The sequence below is a fragment of the Mercenaria mercenaria genome, chromosome 7, assembly GCF_021730395.1.
Source record: "Mercenaria mercenaria strain notata chromosome 7, MADL_Memer_1, whole genome shotgun sequence".
In the NCBI taxonomy this organism is placed as follows: domain Eukaryota; kingdom Metazoa; phylum Mollusca; class Bivalvia; order Venerida; family Veneridae; genus Mercenaria; species Mercenaria mercenaria.
The window spans coordinates 30,999,665-31,016,125 of record NC_069367.1 but is presented as its reverse complement, the minus strand read 5'-3'; the positions used below and the strand labels follow the sequence as shown (position 1 = coordinate 31,016,125).

At 33.1% G+C, this 16,461-nt stretch overlaps 1 protein-coding gene across 2 annotated transcripts; it reads left to right on the top strand.

Annotated features, from left to right (window-relative positions):
- The first annotated feature begins 379 nt into the window (after window positions 1-379).
- Window positions 380-14,830, top strand: LOC128558484 (uncharacterized). Of its 2 annotated transcripts, none has more exons than XM_053547967.1 (5): window positions 380-534; window positions 10,978-11,241; window positions 11,356-11,392; window positions 12,025-12,123; window positions 12,829-14,830. In XM_053547967.1, the coding sequence occupies exons 1-5, from the start codon at window positions 493-495 to the stop codon at window positions 13,242-13,244; spliced, it is 858 nt and encodes a 285-aa protein (XP_053403942.1). In that variant the 5' UTR covers window positions 380-492; the 3' UTR covers window positions 13,245-14,830. The 2 variants fall into 2 exon arrangements, with proteins under 2 accessions (XP_053403942.1, XP_053403941.1); XM_053547966.1 differs by lacking the exon at window positions 380-534 and adding an exon at window positions 4,146-4,294.
- The last annotated feature ends 1,631 nt before the right edge of the window (window positions 14,831-16,461 follow it).

Sequence of the window (16,461 nt, the reverse complement as noted above, 5' to 3'; positions counted from 1 at the left end):
TGAACTGCTCATTTAAACATTAAAAATAATAAATAATCAAGCAACATAGTTTAAGAAATAAATCTTTAACACATGCGTTTCCCCGCTTTGGTTATTTCGTCCAACTTCACGACTTAAAATTGCTCATTTTCTCCCGTTTTCCAATTTCAGTTAAAGTTAAAAGAACAGCATAGTTCAGGTTGACTCATATAAAGTTGAAAGGACCACATAAACATTTGAAATGACTGTAGATATATTTAAATATACCACACAATCAAATGAAAAGATCGCGTTTAAAGTGAAAAACGCCGCACATACTGAAGAAAGTATTTGTTATACAGTGTTCAGCACATCATAAACTGATAGTGCAATATCAATATCAGAAAACAGCTACTACTTTCCATACTTAAACACCGATCAAGGTCATGCGCACTACACATGAATCAAAGTTCAGAAAAAGATAACAAGACTGTATATTTGTAACGTGGATGTTATAAAAGAAAGTGAAACAAAATGAAATTCACTGAATATGCAACAGATAGGCAAACCTTTAAGGTAATTATTCCATTTTCTATTTTTGGTTTAAATATCGATTTCGAATTTATATTTAGTTTAAATGTAGGTTATGTTTATGTTTTCTACGTCTTAATCTCGTAGCTATGATGACAGAAAGCAAATGTATGTCAGTTTTTTATTTCATAAAACAACAAGTTTTTATTTTAATTACACTTCCTGGTTCATGAATTAACACTAATTTGCAGTCCAGGCTTGATTGCAAATAAACAATTTTACATGACTACAAATAACTTATTTGCAAGTACATGTAAGTAGTTTTAGAGGTCTGTTTACTTCTGTATACATGCGATAAAACATTAAGATAACGCTAAGTAATAGTTATAGTATGTGTGAGAGTGTGTTACCAGGATATATCAGAGCTAGGGGTACATCGAGGGTATTTTTCTCTGTACATATCGTCGAGGCCGGTAGGCCGAGACAGATATGTGAAGTCTTAGAGAAAAATAACGAGATGTACCCCTAGCTCTGATATATCCTGGTAACACACGAGCATTACATATTATAACTGTTTTATCGCATAGTTTATCATTAAAATTTATATATTATTTTCATTTAAATTTGTTTATTATTATTTTTACTATTTTGATTCCCTTTCTGCGCCTCGCTGACTGAAACACTAAAACTTCTGTTTTAGAAAATGTGTTCCCCAGATAAAAGTACCCAACAAATTTCTGCATTGGTTTTAAATCTTTGCATTTCATTGGCCAGACATATTGTAAAACTTGTTGTTTTGTTTGTAAAAAAATCAAAGAAAAAGAAACATTTGAGAAATCTCAGAATTTCATATATTTCATGTATTTCTGAATTTGGCAATAACTATCAAGTTTTTGAAATATTCTAGTTTATTTATTCTTTTACTTTATAAATGTAGGTGTTTGTGACAATTCTTTCTCTGTGAACTGTAAATTGGAGCTAAAATCATCTTTTCTTTGAAAGGAAAAAATTACACTCCCTTGATAGGACCTCAATAGAGAAAAAGTGTTCCGATATATATCGGAACAGTTTTACTGTGCTGATATATATCGGATTACTTTTTTTCTTATGAAACTCCATAGAGATTTCCGTGTTGATATATATCGCAACAGTTTTGTAAGATATCAGCACAGTTTTGTAGTAATAATGTGTGTTATACTATGTATAACATGCTGCAAAGATCAAAGGAAAATTGCCGCACTATGCGATAAACTTAGATATTTTTTTCGTTCTCCCTAACAAACCAGATCCGTGGCAATGCATATATTCTTCTTGATAATTAACTGAATACATTGCTTCTAATGCCATTCTGTCTCCACCTCTCAGTCAATTAGGGTAGTTATCCAAAACCTTTTGAGTTATACATTGCTGAAGATTCAGTTAAGTTAACACTTGGGTAGAAATTGATCAATGCACGTAACTAAAATATTTTCAAGCAACGTTAAACCCAGTGAAAGAAAGACATGTAAATTATCTTTCATTAATGTGATCGTTTTGTGTCTTCGATAAAATAATTATACGTTTGGTTTCCACACCTCGTCTTGTAACTAGGTCAGAAATATCAGCGTCAACAGTTTTGTTCGTAAAGAAATGCCAAGTTTTACATACTAATACCCCCCCCCCCCCCCCCCCCCCGGCATGATAGAAGTTCCTTATGAAACAAAGAAGGCAATCAAGGAGATTCATAGTCTCTTATGATATGTGCAACATACTCACGCCAGAAGCACGGGAATTATAAGCCCCATAATTCACAAGGATCAGAAACAAAAACACTGAGTCTTGGTGGATAAATGTAGGAGATTGACGGTAAACTAAGGCAAATAGGTGAAAACATGTTTTAAAGTTTCTTTCTAATAAGTGATGCAAAATTTGTATGAAGACATTCAATCTTATTTGTTAACGATTACGCAAAAATATATAATCGCTTCTTATAGGAATAATTCAAGCCATTTCTATGAAGATAACTTTTTGAACTTTGTAAATGTTGACATTAGGAATCATTTATACGCGTAATTATATGATACCATGATAGTCTTTGTACTACATGTTCTATGTTCTTGCCAGCTAGGCCGTAATCCTTTTCTGTTAATTTCTATTTATACAGACAAACGTCTTAACTATAAAAGCTAGTTAAAAGGCGCGAATCAGCTTAATTTATTATAGAAACATGTGTATGGGTAAAGAAAAAGGAGTTACTATTATTAGGCAATGAGCAACCATTCATAACACTGAAGTAATTCTTAAAATCGGACAACCGTTAACAAATATCTTGAAATTGGAACTTTTGGAAAATGACACCTTCCTACGAAATTATCTGTCGTAATAAAAGAAAATCTGACCATGTAATATAATGAAATTTACAAAAAATCCGTATGATGTATTCGAATTATTAGGCAAAATAATTTCGCCAGAAGTCCCTTACAAATGACATTAAAACACTGTGAATTAATTCCAATCCGTCATACGATAGGATTGTTATTTGAAAACAATGAAAACGTCAAAAGACATCGAATCCCATTGAGTTAGTGTTTACCTTGGCACGGTTAGGACCAGTATCGTTTTGAGCTGCCGAAATGACTTTCTACTATTTGGGACTTCCGAATCCGTCTATGACTATGTTTTACAGTCTGTTGACTTGATATTTTTATTTTCTGATGAAGACATTGTAAATTTTATACAATAATACGGAATTTTAAGTCACTGAAAATGTGTAATATGTTTCCGAAAATTCACTCCGATTTCTACATAATTTCAGTGACTTTCAGTGAACTACAACTACATAATGTAATTTGAACGAACACTTTTTTTCCGTATATAAAGGTTACATTACACTAATTTTGTTCCTTCTTTATTTCATATAAACAATCTTAAAACTATTTAGACCTCATTTTCATTACTTGTGAGCATTTCAATGATATGAAAACCATATATAGCCATTTAAAATAACGTATCGTCTAATATAAAATGAATAAAAAATGTATTGAGATTTTGTGTTGCATATAAGAAAAATAATACTCTCGATAATGCTGCCATGAAAGCTGCTGTTTAGCAATTACGCGTATGCAGACATTTTTGCATTAAATAAAAGTAAAACCAGAGTGGTCTAGGTCTTTTCTCGATACAGTAAGTAATGAAACTAAGCAAACAAAAATAAAACTGCCACATCCTTATACCTCAATACCATATTCATAAACAACTTTTTTAACAACTGCACACAAAACACCGATAAGTCACTTCCCATTTGGCGTAACTCTTTATTTAGAAGAAGAAAAAGTACAGAGTGAGATTAAAACTATAATTATCAAAAACCAATATATCACGGCCAATAGATTTGAACTAAATAAGACCGTTGGCCAATCAGAGGAGGCGAAACAGAACGAGATCTACTTGATTAGGTTAAGTTCTCAATAACTAGCTGATTTTGAATAAACTATAAAATTGCCTAAATTGCAATTGCATTGGCAAGCTGATAACTAATTATTATAAACCCTTTGTGTACAATGCAACTATCGATGGTATACCAGTATCTTTCATGAGCGTAACAAACGGTTTACAAAAAGCTATTAACCATGCACAAGATTTTATCACCGAATGTACTCCCCGGTGGTTTCAATCGAATTCAAGATTTAAATCAAATGTTTAACCGTCATTTTAACACACAGTATACACATGTTATAAACAGCTGCCGTCTTTAAATATACTTATGGATATAGTAGCCGATAACTCAAAGGTTCAATCAGATCAAAAGTACAATGAACAGTTTAAGGTAAATGATTTCTGTTTTCAATTGATTAGATAGCTATGGATTCACTGTTATTGATATGAATGATAAACGTATTATTAAAGATGTACAGGTAACTTTGTTATATGTTCTCACTGACATAAATATTTTCAAATTTTACTCAATAAAAATGGCAAAGGTTTGGTATTTCAATTAAGGATTTTACATGAACATTGAATCTGTTTACCTTGCTTAAACTTACACATTGCATATATTGAACATTCGTAATATTCCTTATACTATACTTCCCCTTTAAGAATTTAAAGATTTAAATTGTAAAATCTTACTTTAACCGTTTGTGTTTTACCACAACTGACTCATAGTATTTGTTTATAAACGGATGATTCGGTTGGAAGACTTACTTTCCGCAAATGAGCTGAACTGCTTCGGACAAAATATCTTGCAAAAACTGGCAATGTAAATAATGATATGGTAATAATATGTCAGTGAAATGCGATAGAATCCACTCCAATATTTTAATACAAAAAATATGTGAAAAGATCCTTTTAAAATATAAAACGCAAGCAAGCAACATGACAGGAGAATCGGGTTGATTGGGGTCTGTTCACGAGTCTCAGAGTTAATGAAATGTGCAACACCTCTCATGCTCTCTATCACCGGTGCGGCTTAAGCGGAATTCTTTTACAGTAAAAATGAATGTACTGCATGATCCCAAAATACCAGAAAATATAACAACACTGATCCCAAGTACGGGGAGCCTTTTTACAGCCACCACAAGACACTTCAAGACTGCTGTTTTGACAGTAAATAAAATCTGTGAAAAGATAGGCCTACTTTGGAAGCAGAAAGAGCGAGAACGCTACAACGCAACGAGCTAGCAGACTGGGTTTGAATGTGTCTGTTCATGAGAGCTAATAAAATGGAAAACACACCTTAGACCTACTATTTGGTCCATTATTGATTCAATGCATAATCAGCTTTGTTATATTATTTGGGTTATTGCGCATTGAACTACTTTTGAACCTATTTGTTGATAAAAGTATTTAACCGGACCCAAATTATTATCTTATGTATTAGTTCTATTCACGTCAATAGCTTTACTTATGAGAGATCACATCCATTATGTTAATAAAAAATGAGATCGAAAGAAGTTGATTTAGTTCTGACTGATTTTGCAGACTTAAAAGATACGAAACCCAAGGTTTATTGATAATAGAAACTTATATATGTCTGGCATTATTTAGCCTCAGAGAGAAAGAATTAAAAGGAAGAGAGCTTTAAATTTATTTATACTTAATGTAATTAATTTTGGGTTCTCTCAAAATATTTCAATAAAGAATACACATGAATATAGCCATATGAAACATTTATACACGAGTTATAGGTACATATACCACAGATTAATGTGCTATATACGTATCAAATACCTTTCTCCGTTCATTCTGGCGTATTTGCGCGTTTTACGAAGGCCATTACGCCAGTTCACTAAAACAACAAACGTGTGCTTCAATACGACAAATACATTATAAAAGCTTGATCGAAATGGCAGACATTTCTTTACCCATTTGCGAATGGCTTATATCGCATTTATGGAACGCCGTTTTTGCAGTAAATCTGGCGCTCTATACGTATACGATATATACATAAATGTTTGCGACCTGAATTCCTCATTCATTATTGTATACAATTTCTTCAAACTTTCAGCAATGATCAATATTGATACCTAGTGGTGCATAAGATTTTTTTTTTGTAATTGCACTCTAATTTCCTGGATTATGGTCTTGTGTTGTTTTGCTCTATATGTCAACGAAGTTCACGTGAAGGCATAAATCACATTTGCGATAGCTCTAGTAAAGTATTTCAATAGTCAAGGCATATGACCAGTTAAACTAAAAGTTGTGTTATACATGAAAGGGAAATATAGTTATTTTTGCTCAAAACAATAACTTTCAGAATTAAGAAATACATATTTCATAGATCTACTTGTAAAACATGTAGAATGGAGTAATATTTCCTACATTAACGCTTAGCCTTACGTTTTGAGAGAAAAAAATCAAACATCACCAAATCATAGAAAGAAAGAGTTGTTTCACATGAAAATTGAACAGCATGTAAAACATATATATTACTCTATGAAACAAGGGTCAGTATACTGATATAAACATTGAATTCATGAAAAGGACTCCATAAAGGGGCCCCACTACCGGACAGTCAAACGTCATTAAAAACTCACCATTTTCAAAGAACAGTTACACATGTTTGTTTTGATGCATTTGCAATAGGTGCGAGTGTTGAAATTTCACATAACTAGGTGGAACACAGTTTTCTGCAATTGTTTATTTTTATTTCTTTACAAATGACATTCTGTTTCAAAGGGGGACAACTTTTTCAGAATATTTTAAGTATTCGTCGTACAGGACAGTACGACAGAACATGTAATGGTCAGGTAAAATATTGGTAAAGATGTTGTTCATTTATCAAGTATTTCTATGTTTTGATGATATACCCCTATACCTTAAAGCGTAATGGTATGATAAAAAAAAACAAGCACGCTATTCACGCAAAAGTTACTTTTTTGGCCGAGTGATCACACATACATCTATAACAATTTCTGTTCTGTATAACTTCTGGTCGCAGTAAATCTTTCGAAACTGGTCATTGACAAGGTAACCAGTATCAGAACAGAACAAAACAGATAATATATATATGGAAATTGGAAGTGTGTACATGTATACATGAACAAGTGAACATAACCTATATTTAGAACTTTATCAATCAGGAAGAGCTTATGTCACTCATTTCCTTTAAAAGTGTTTGTATAAACGTAATTTGAGTATTACAATCTGTATTTGCTTTGTAACGATGTATTCTAATCTAATGAAATCTAAATAATTTACTGTATATTGACATTACTTTTTTAACATGCATACTTGCTCATTGTTGTTACATAATTACATTGCCATGAATAAATGCATTGTACACAGAAATCTAATCTAATCTAATCTAATTAATCTCATCTAAATTAAATGTAATCTAATGTAATGTAATCTAATCTAATCTATCCATCTATATATTTAATTTATATAAGTTAAAATATACGATGTCATGTATTTTCTTTCCAGATTTGTTGACTAATGCCAGTAGATTTTATCAGTGATATCATAATAAAATCTTTGTTTTATTTTCCAATGACTTCATTGTGTCAAAAAATTGACTTATCTGACATTGGTTAAAAGCACTTTAGAGTAAATATCTTTTTAAGAATGCGCCCTGTTTCATTGCTTGTGAAAAACTACATACTAATTGTCACATCATTCACATATAGCTATATCCTACACGTAACACTACTGCATCTATCATAGACTGGTCATAGTCTTTTCTTATATCATTGTTCAATACTTCCCTTAATAGTAATAACATAGTTCAGTTTTGACCTACTTGTTGCGGTAACAAGTAGCAGATGCTAAGATTTCATCCTTCAAAATAATGAGATTTTTTTTTGAGAATTTTTGTCATCTTATTATTTATCATTTGAAGGTGTCACATTTAATCTTTTTAACTGCATGATACATTGTTATCTGGAGTGTTGTGACTGAAATTGTGTTTAAACAAACATGTCAAAAATATTGAAGTATAATAATATATTCAGCAGAAGAAATATCCATTGGCTTCACAAAATGAAAATAGAATAGCACAAACTAAACATTAAGGTGGAAGGGCCATAGGACCACATTGTTATGTACTGTGTTATGGGCTCTTCTTAACATTCAAACTCAAGATCTATTTTTCTTGAAAATGCTCTGCTGGTAAAACATGTACCGGTATCTTTATCAGCCAGTATTCATCATTCCACATTATTTTAAATAGTAATCATAAGTTATTTTTTTTTATATGAAATAAGATAATTTTCAAACACATTCAACATAATTATATTACACCAACGGGAGAAGACCACTTTACATGGAAAATACATACCGCAGAATTCTCTGTATATAACCAATCAAAAGCTACGTGGGTTGCTTCGCTCTGACCGTTAATCTAGTGGCTAGTCTACATATGAGGGATTGAAATTAAAACTTCATTATCTAGCTGTTTCCTGTATCAGTTTCACTTCCCTCTAGTATTTCTAGTATAGAGCTTTAATGTTCGGACAGGTGTAAATCTAAAACTAAAGCACGCTCATATTACATTTGAAAGCCAGTTTTGCTCACCTATGCACAAAATGCTTTTTTGTTGAGCCTTATAGTTGTAAGATGCTTATCTGTCCACCCGTCATCCATTCGCCGTCAATCCTTTTATTGAACCACTTTGTCAAATTCCATCAAATCAACAGAAATGTTCCTAGGGTTGTTCCGTTTTATGTTTTCATTCAAATATAGATCATCTATGCAGAAGTCTGGTTGCCATGGTAACCAAAATCCTAAAGTCCTTGCGATTTGTTACAAGAAAACATGGCTGCCAGGGTGCCGACTAATTTTCTCTGTATGGCTTGCGGTAAACGTTAAAAATCTCCACTGCAATCTGTAAAATTTAAAAATCTTGTCAGAAGATATTGTCCGAGTTTCAAAATAACTTCACAGATATTTTCCTTTAGTGACTCTTAATCTAAACTGTTACTTTGAAACGTGTGAACTTTACTCAATATTCTTGTTATTTTAAATTTTCAAAACGCATGAAAAAAACCAGATAAAAATAGTCCCATGCTGAAAACCTTTCCTGACTGTAAGGGCGTTGTCTGAAAGACAGCTTTATCTTGCGTCTCCGTTATTTTCTTCAGTAGTTGAATGAAATCATTAAGGCTCGTTCTCCTTTTTCACCCCATCAGTGTTTCAAGTTCATAACATTCTTCCAGTAGTTCTAGTTCCAAAATTACTATTCTGAAAAAAACATGTAATAGTCAAGGAGTATATTCGGTAGACGATTTAATAATAGTCTTAGATAGATTGTCAATTCCACTGATTATCATTTAACATCATGTAATTGTTGTTTGCTTTATCAAAATTCTTAATATTCAATTTCGCAAACCGACAAATTAATTCCAGTACTTATGCATCACCTTACTGCAGTAGTTTGAAAAGTATTCGAAACTAAATTGAAAAAGAAAATGTGAAAATGGATATAGTGTACATCAATCATAAATCTCCTATCAAGTTGTCAAGTAACGTCAATTATTCTGTTGAACTATGAACAAGACATTGTCCTAACTTAGGGTCCTCTTAATGGAACATTGCGTAAAAGTGATTTTTTTCGACCTTGTGCATTGATTCCTCATGTCTGTCGGTCAGTACATCCGTGCAAACGAAAGGACTGAAGTCGCTTGATAGCTTATTATGTACTTCCTGTTGCTTGTTGGGTACTTTGTAACAAAAAAGATACCCAGTACCGTCAGTTCATAAGAATGTCCGTCCGCCCTTCGGTCGATTGGTACACACTTCAGTGTCCGACAAAACGAGAGAAGGTTTCGGCCTATAGCGGTCAAGCCGTTTGTCAGTAAATGACCTTTATTGAGTTTAGGGCCAGTAGGTCAAAGGTCAAGGTTTCAATGACATTAAGACTGAAAAAGGTCTTCGCCTCAGTAAATGGTTAGGGCTTAAGCTTACAGTTATCAAACTTCACCTGATGAATGCCCTTGTCAGTAAACAATCCCTACGGGTTTTGGGACAGTAGGTCAAACGTCAAGATACCAGTGACCTTCAGACTTAAAAATGTAATTAGGCTATAGAAGGCTTGGGCTTATAATTGAGTAGTGCCATGAGAAAACCAACATAGTGGGTTTGCGACCAGCATGGATCCAGACCAGCCTGCGCATCCGCGCAGTCTGGTCAGGATACATGCTGTTCGCTAATAGTTTCTCTAATTGCAATAGGCTTTGAAAGCGAACAGTATGTATCGTTGGTTTTCTCATAGCACGGCTCAATTTTTAAATTTTTAAGGGTGATTGTCTGTGTTTTTGGAGTCAGTAGGCAAAAGGTCACTGATACCTCAAAATCGAAAACAGTTTCCGCACAATAAGTGAAAATAATAGCCTCTACAGTACTCACACTTCACAGAATGATGCGTGTGGTAGGCAGATGACCTCTTTTATTGCTTTTTAGTAAGTAGGTCAAAGGTTAAGCTCACTTTGACATTGAAACTAAAACAGTTTCTTATTAATAGCTGACAAATATAGATAATCTATGCAGAAGTCTGGTTGTCATGGTAACCAAAATTGATTGCCTGTGGTCAAAAGATGGTCCATCAGGTCAAGAGTCACAGTTTTAATCAATATCTGAGTAGACTTGGGCTTATAGTTGCCGCTATTATACAGTTATTTACCTTAGACAGGCCAATATATGAGTCAGATGTGTTTTACAAGCTGTTCTTTTATAAAAAAAGTATGTTGTCTTTTTCATACTTTTGGACTTTTGTCTTTGAACAACGCTTGAACATGTTAGTCAAAAAGACTGTGTCTAATAGCAATTTATGCTATAAGTAATTAAAACCATTTTTCACTTCTCTTCGAGCTTGGGCACAAAGCTTTTTTTATATATCTACAGTAGAATCTAGCTTTTTGTATCTAAGTTATTGTTTAATAAAACTGCAACAGATTCCTAATTACTATATTTATATATGGCTACCAGTGCCTCACGTTTGTTGTTTGGTGGGTGAAATGCAACACACTTAATATGATTAGTCTTATTATTATAATAGTTACTTGTAAATTTCAGGTAAAAGGATGTTTTCTTCTCATTCTCATTTCTACAACCGTCGGCGAAATGGTTGCCCTGTTGGCACTAGTTGGGCACTGGCGGGTGCTACGGGAGGACATTATGAGCCCTACACAGCAACAGATGTGTCTGCCATTGCACAGATTCGCTTTGGCAGATGATGAGGAAGCAAACAAACAATGTCCTAGTAGACTTAACAAGAAGAAAAATTCAAACATCTGTTGTGGGACTTTGAGTGATGTACTTGACAAAGTTTCTGACAAGGTAAATTATACAGTTTTGTATTCTAAATGTAAACTGAAACGTTGTTTTTATCGCTGAACTTTACATGCATCCTGATTCTAGGTATTAATGACATGTATACCCTTCTAATTTCAGGTTGTAATGGAAAAATATAATAGTGACGCAAATCCTGGTTAGTGTAAAGATTTATATATTGATTGTTTCTAATGTGTTTGATATTCAGTTAGGATATACGTGTGATACTTTATTGCTTTATTTTGTCTACTTTAAATTGATTTATTAATCGGTAGTGTGCAATATAACACATTTGAAATTAAAGGGTTACAACTATTCTGCTTTCCGATAAAATTCTGACAAAAGATAAAATGTTGGATTATATCGCCAGTTGACAACCAGAGAGGCTTGTCAGCATAAAGAAATAGAACGCTGATTGTCCCGTCTGGCACTTTATAAACTTATCAAATGTATCTTTTACCTTCCTAAATTAGTAAAATATCAACTACAACCACTTTCACAGTGAATACATTGCCAATAACATTACTGGGAATACCTTTTTCCAATTGTCCGAATTTACAAATAAAGAAACAAAACATTTGAGATCAGATTTCACAATAGTTTGTTGATGGGAATCTATCTATTCTTTAATAAGAGTCTGTCCAATTAAACTCAGCAAATTTGGGCAACGATTTCAGGAGAGTTACAGTGTTTTCGAAAGTCTTCTTAAAATTATGTAACAAATTACATAAATTATTATATGAATAGAAATTCTAATAGATATTTCTTTTTTTTTTTTCAAATGAACAGAAATGAGTTCGCTGAACCTGACGGATAACAAATGCAATGAATCCGATAAGAAGCCACCAAAGGCACATCTTGTGGACTTATCACATGATAAAAAGCCAGGTATATTACAAAGATCTCGTCAGTGGTTTATGTATATCGGATTTCAGAAACAATACAGCCTTCTATAAAAGACATTATTATAATATTTTAGTGTTTCTTCCTTCACCATTTCTTAATTTTTTCTTGAGTGTCGACAAAGTACAAGCATTTCTTTTAAATAAATATTGATATTTTTACATCGTTAATCATGTTACTGTACAAACATTAATCATAAAAGTATAATTATGCAATGCAAAGTTTTTAAGTTTTAAATTTTAAAGTTCGTAGGTTATAAACATTACAAAAGATGGTGCACGCCGCTTTAGATGATGTTCATAATTTTACTTCCACTTACTCCTTATTTCAACGACCTCTGTATACCACTATGACACGTAATTGTAACATGACTATTACCACTATTTTAGAGTAACATTTCGGAGCCCGGTTCAGTTGTTGTTCCGTCAATTTAGATATAGTAAAAATAATAGGTTGGCCTGCAACGGGAAAACGATAGGCTGAACTGAACAAACCGGAATTTAGAAAGGGGATTTGAGGTTACAAAGCCTGCATATCAAGGAAGCTGCCAAAATACAAAATTAAAAAGCAGACACCATATCCAAATACCCAAAGTTATGAAAGCGGGAGTATTGGAAGCATCCTAACCTCAATTTAATCAAGTGTTATTTGCATACATAGGTCTATATTCGATAAATGTTCTTTTTTTAGTTTCTTTGGGGATGTCATCAAAGTTACTTTGGAATACTGACCCACCATCTTATGCCAATTCTGGGTTGAAGCATTTAAAAGAAGAAGGAACAATATATGTAGAAAAGCCTGGTCATTATTACATATCGTCACAACTAAAAACAAAAATTGCGAAAACGAATGATACAGACGCAACTTCAGACAGCACATTTAGACACTACGTGCATTTGATCTCTAGCAAAGGGACGGAGGGAGTAGTAATACTTGAGGGTGCACAATCCCAGTGTGAAATGGCGTCAGATGTTTCAGAAAGTACAAGTGTCCTTGGTTCTGTGTTCCGACTGGAGCACGGGGATCGGCTGTATGTGGCTACTTCTCATCCACAAAATATTGTTTCTGGTCCACAAAATAATTATTTTAGCATACACAGTATTTAGTTTGAAATGTTGCAAGATTATTATGACAGTATTTGCACGGGTTTTGCGTGAAGAACTCGTTACAATCCTGCAAATTGTATTTATGCTGATCTAATAATATACACTTGGGTAATCATAATAGGGCGTATTGAATATAAGAGTATAATGATCTCATCATTTTAATAAATAAGCATGTAATAAAACAACTATTTTATCATTTTTTAAAATAAAAAATATATAAAACATAAAAATTAAAAAAAATTAAAAAATAAAACACTACCATTTTAATATATCAAGTTCGCCTTCCGATAGCAGTACAGTTCAGATTTTTTTATTATATGCTTAGATCCTGGAAAAAGAATCACACAGTCACGTCGGTTCAATTTAGGTCTTTTCCGTAAGAAAAAAAAATGTTTTAGCTATTTGAATGTTCTTTTTTAACTTTTGGTGTAATTTTATGAATGATTTTTTCGAACGACACCATTTTTGTCTGATATGTCAGATCGCTCGTGAGATCTTGCGGAAATAGCCACCCTTTATATTATTGAACGAAAATAAACGCTTTTTGCTATCTATCTAAAAAGCAAAAAATGAATGTAAATATGTATATTAAGAAATAATACATCCCAAACACTGATTTATCGCGGAATAAAATTATTGTTGGAGTTCGGATTCGAAATAATTATTTCGTGAAGGTGTAGACCGAATACGATGATACAAGTTAAGGCATAGCAAAAGTTCCTTCTAGGCCACATCTATATAAATATATAATGATCATCTTGTAAAATTTTGGTTGCAATGTCTGTTGGTCATCCGTGTGTAGAACCCCAGGATCAAACACAAGGACAAAACCATTCTACCTTATTGACATTCCGTATCCTGTTTATTCAGGGAGTCAGTGGCACAGTGGTTAGCAGTTGGACTACAACGACAGCGATCCGGGTTCGATTCCCGGACCCGGATCGATTCCCGGTTGAGGCTAATATCCCGACTAGTGTTCAGTGCTGTGTGATTTACTTTACTTGGTACTGTTTCCAACAGTACCGATCTACTGTAGTCTGGATTCTGGGGAGGTAAATATGACGCCTGCTGTGGGCTCGGCTGGAAATAAGTTGTTCCATCCATTCCAGGTGGGGACTTTCGTCGACTACCCATGTTAGATAGCGCCCCTGGGGGCGTTACATTTTGCACCAAGGGTGCGTTTATTTCTGTACCAAAATACAAAAAAAAAACAACTAAAATTTTGAAAAAGGACTATATCGTTTTATACTGACAAAAATGTCTAGTAAGTATTTACGCTAGTTATTTAACATAAATTGTTAAATCCAAAAACAAAGTAAATTTGTTACCACTTTCAGTTGAGTAAATACGGTAATAAGACATTGACCCGGTCAATCCATTTCCGCATGTAGTGTACGATTCGATTCGTTAATTTGTTGCGCATAATTAGAGGATCACAGTGGGGTTTGTTTTTACGTATTAACCATGCATTCGAAGGTAACGATAATATTTAGTTGTTTACATGTAAATTTGCTGATATATGTCTATCTGTTTGTACATATGTTATGCTCTTCAAGAATGGAGGAAATAAAAGGATAAATCAGTTATCTTCGGGTTTAGTAATATGTATTCTGCGGAGTGCGTTCAGTCAGAGAGGCGCCTCAATTAGGAAAGAATCATTTTAACGTCGGAGGTTATTTCTAAGGTCGCGGAGTTTGATTGGCCAGCTTGTAATGACAACAGCTTTCAAGGTCAGTTGCTCAGTCAAGTGTGACTTGCCGAATCAAAGTGTTCCTTCTCAAGAGAGGAACAACAAACATGTTAACTATAAACATTGATTTTATTGAAGAGAAAATTACCGTATGTGATTAATTATTTTGCTTCTAACACGATATCAAAGGTCGTTATCTACATCCTTGACGAGCTACACAATTTACATGTATATACACGTTTTGTGTTACTTTTTCCACGCGCCGCTATGACGTTTGACGTACATATAATATTTATGACGTACAAACCGATTTTGTTGCATTCCAGTTTTTTGTTTGAAAAGTAAATAAATCTAACGTGTTGGAACAGAATGTAAATGTGACATATCAATTTCAGTACATGACGACTGGTCGTAATTTGTTTTGAGGTATTAAGCCCGTAATAGAGTACCTCATTTTTGAAGAGTATTCAATTCTTACAATAAACCTACTTCGACTGAAATTTTTCATGGGGCGTATGTTCAAGCCCCATTGGGACCATTTTTTCCCCTATTTTCCTTCTTTCCTGGTAAGATTTTACTTTTCTCAAAACTCATTGATATATTGACTGTACAAAAGTGGAAATTTTTCATTTGATAAGCAATTTCTTACTGTTCAAAGTGAATTTACCTCTGAAACAGAAAGGGGCAGAGTTAGACATCTTTAAGAATACTGAGTTACATGCGGTAAAAATTCTCTATTTTGCCTTAACTCTTTAGATTATATATTTTGGAAAAACTGTAGGTAGGTTTTACTTTTGCCCCAAGTTTTTTTTTGAATGGAGTGAGCAAAATTTAAAACAGTCCTACAGGACTAGACCATATTTTTTCAATGTTGGAGTTAGAAGTCTGTCTCATTAAATCCGTATACTTGAGGCACCCTAGAAAAAAAATGATATTGACTGTTTTATTTTGTGTTTTCTTATTGTTTACCAATAGTTTGATGTTTGTTTTATTAAAATTTATGGTATAATGCATTTTCTGCAAACGTTTTGGACAGTGGCCATCACTTTGCAATTTGTCTCTACTTGATCATGAGCTTGAGAAAATACCATAAATTATACAAAATTGATAAAAAAACGGAACGGTAAAAGTTGTTTAAAATTTGCAATACAATGCAAAACATAGTCAACCTTAAGAATATACCTAGAGCAAATACAATTTTTTAAACATTACTATTAGGGGTCCAATACCTTAAAAAACAAATGGTGTTGTCACAGTATTTACTGAAATAAAACTTAAATAGAAAATACCTTCTAAGTTTTATTCTAACACAGTTTGAGTTTATACAAATATTTACTGGTATTTCAGATATCAGCGCATAATCGCAACACATTTACCCCTGTCAAACAAGGGTTTACACTTAAATAATAAAAAGTATGAAACAAGTGAATGAAGTGTTGCCATGCAATACAAAGTCCCCTACTTGAAGGCATATAATTTTCTCTACTGCAGTATAACATAATTATTTGATATCTGTCAAGGACGTAT

Bases quoted from the DNA above. Each gene is read 5' to 3' on its own strand.
- LOC128558484 (XM_053547966.1), top strand. From the start codon at position 4,232: ATGGATATAGTAGCCGATAACTCAAAGGTTCAATCAGATCAAAAGTAC. The intron at 11,242-11,355 runs GTAAATTATACA...TTCTAATTTCAG, and splicing joins TTGACAAAGTTTCTGACAAG to GTTGTAATGGAAAAATATAA. The intron at 11,393-12,024 runs GTTAGTGTAAAG...TCAAATGAACAG, and splicing joins TAATAGTGACGCAAATCCTG to AAATGAGTTCGCTGAACCTG.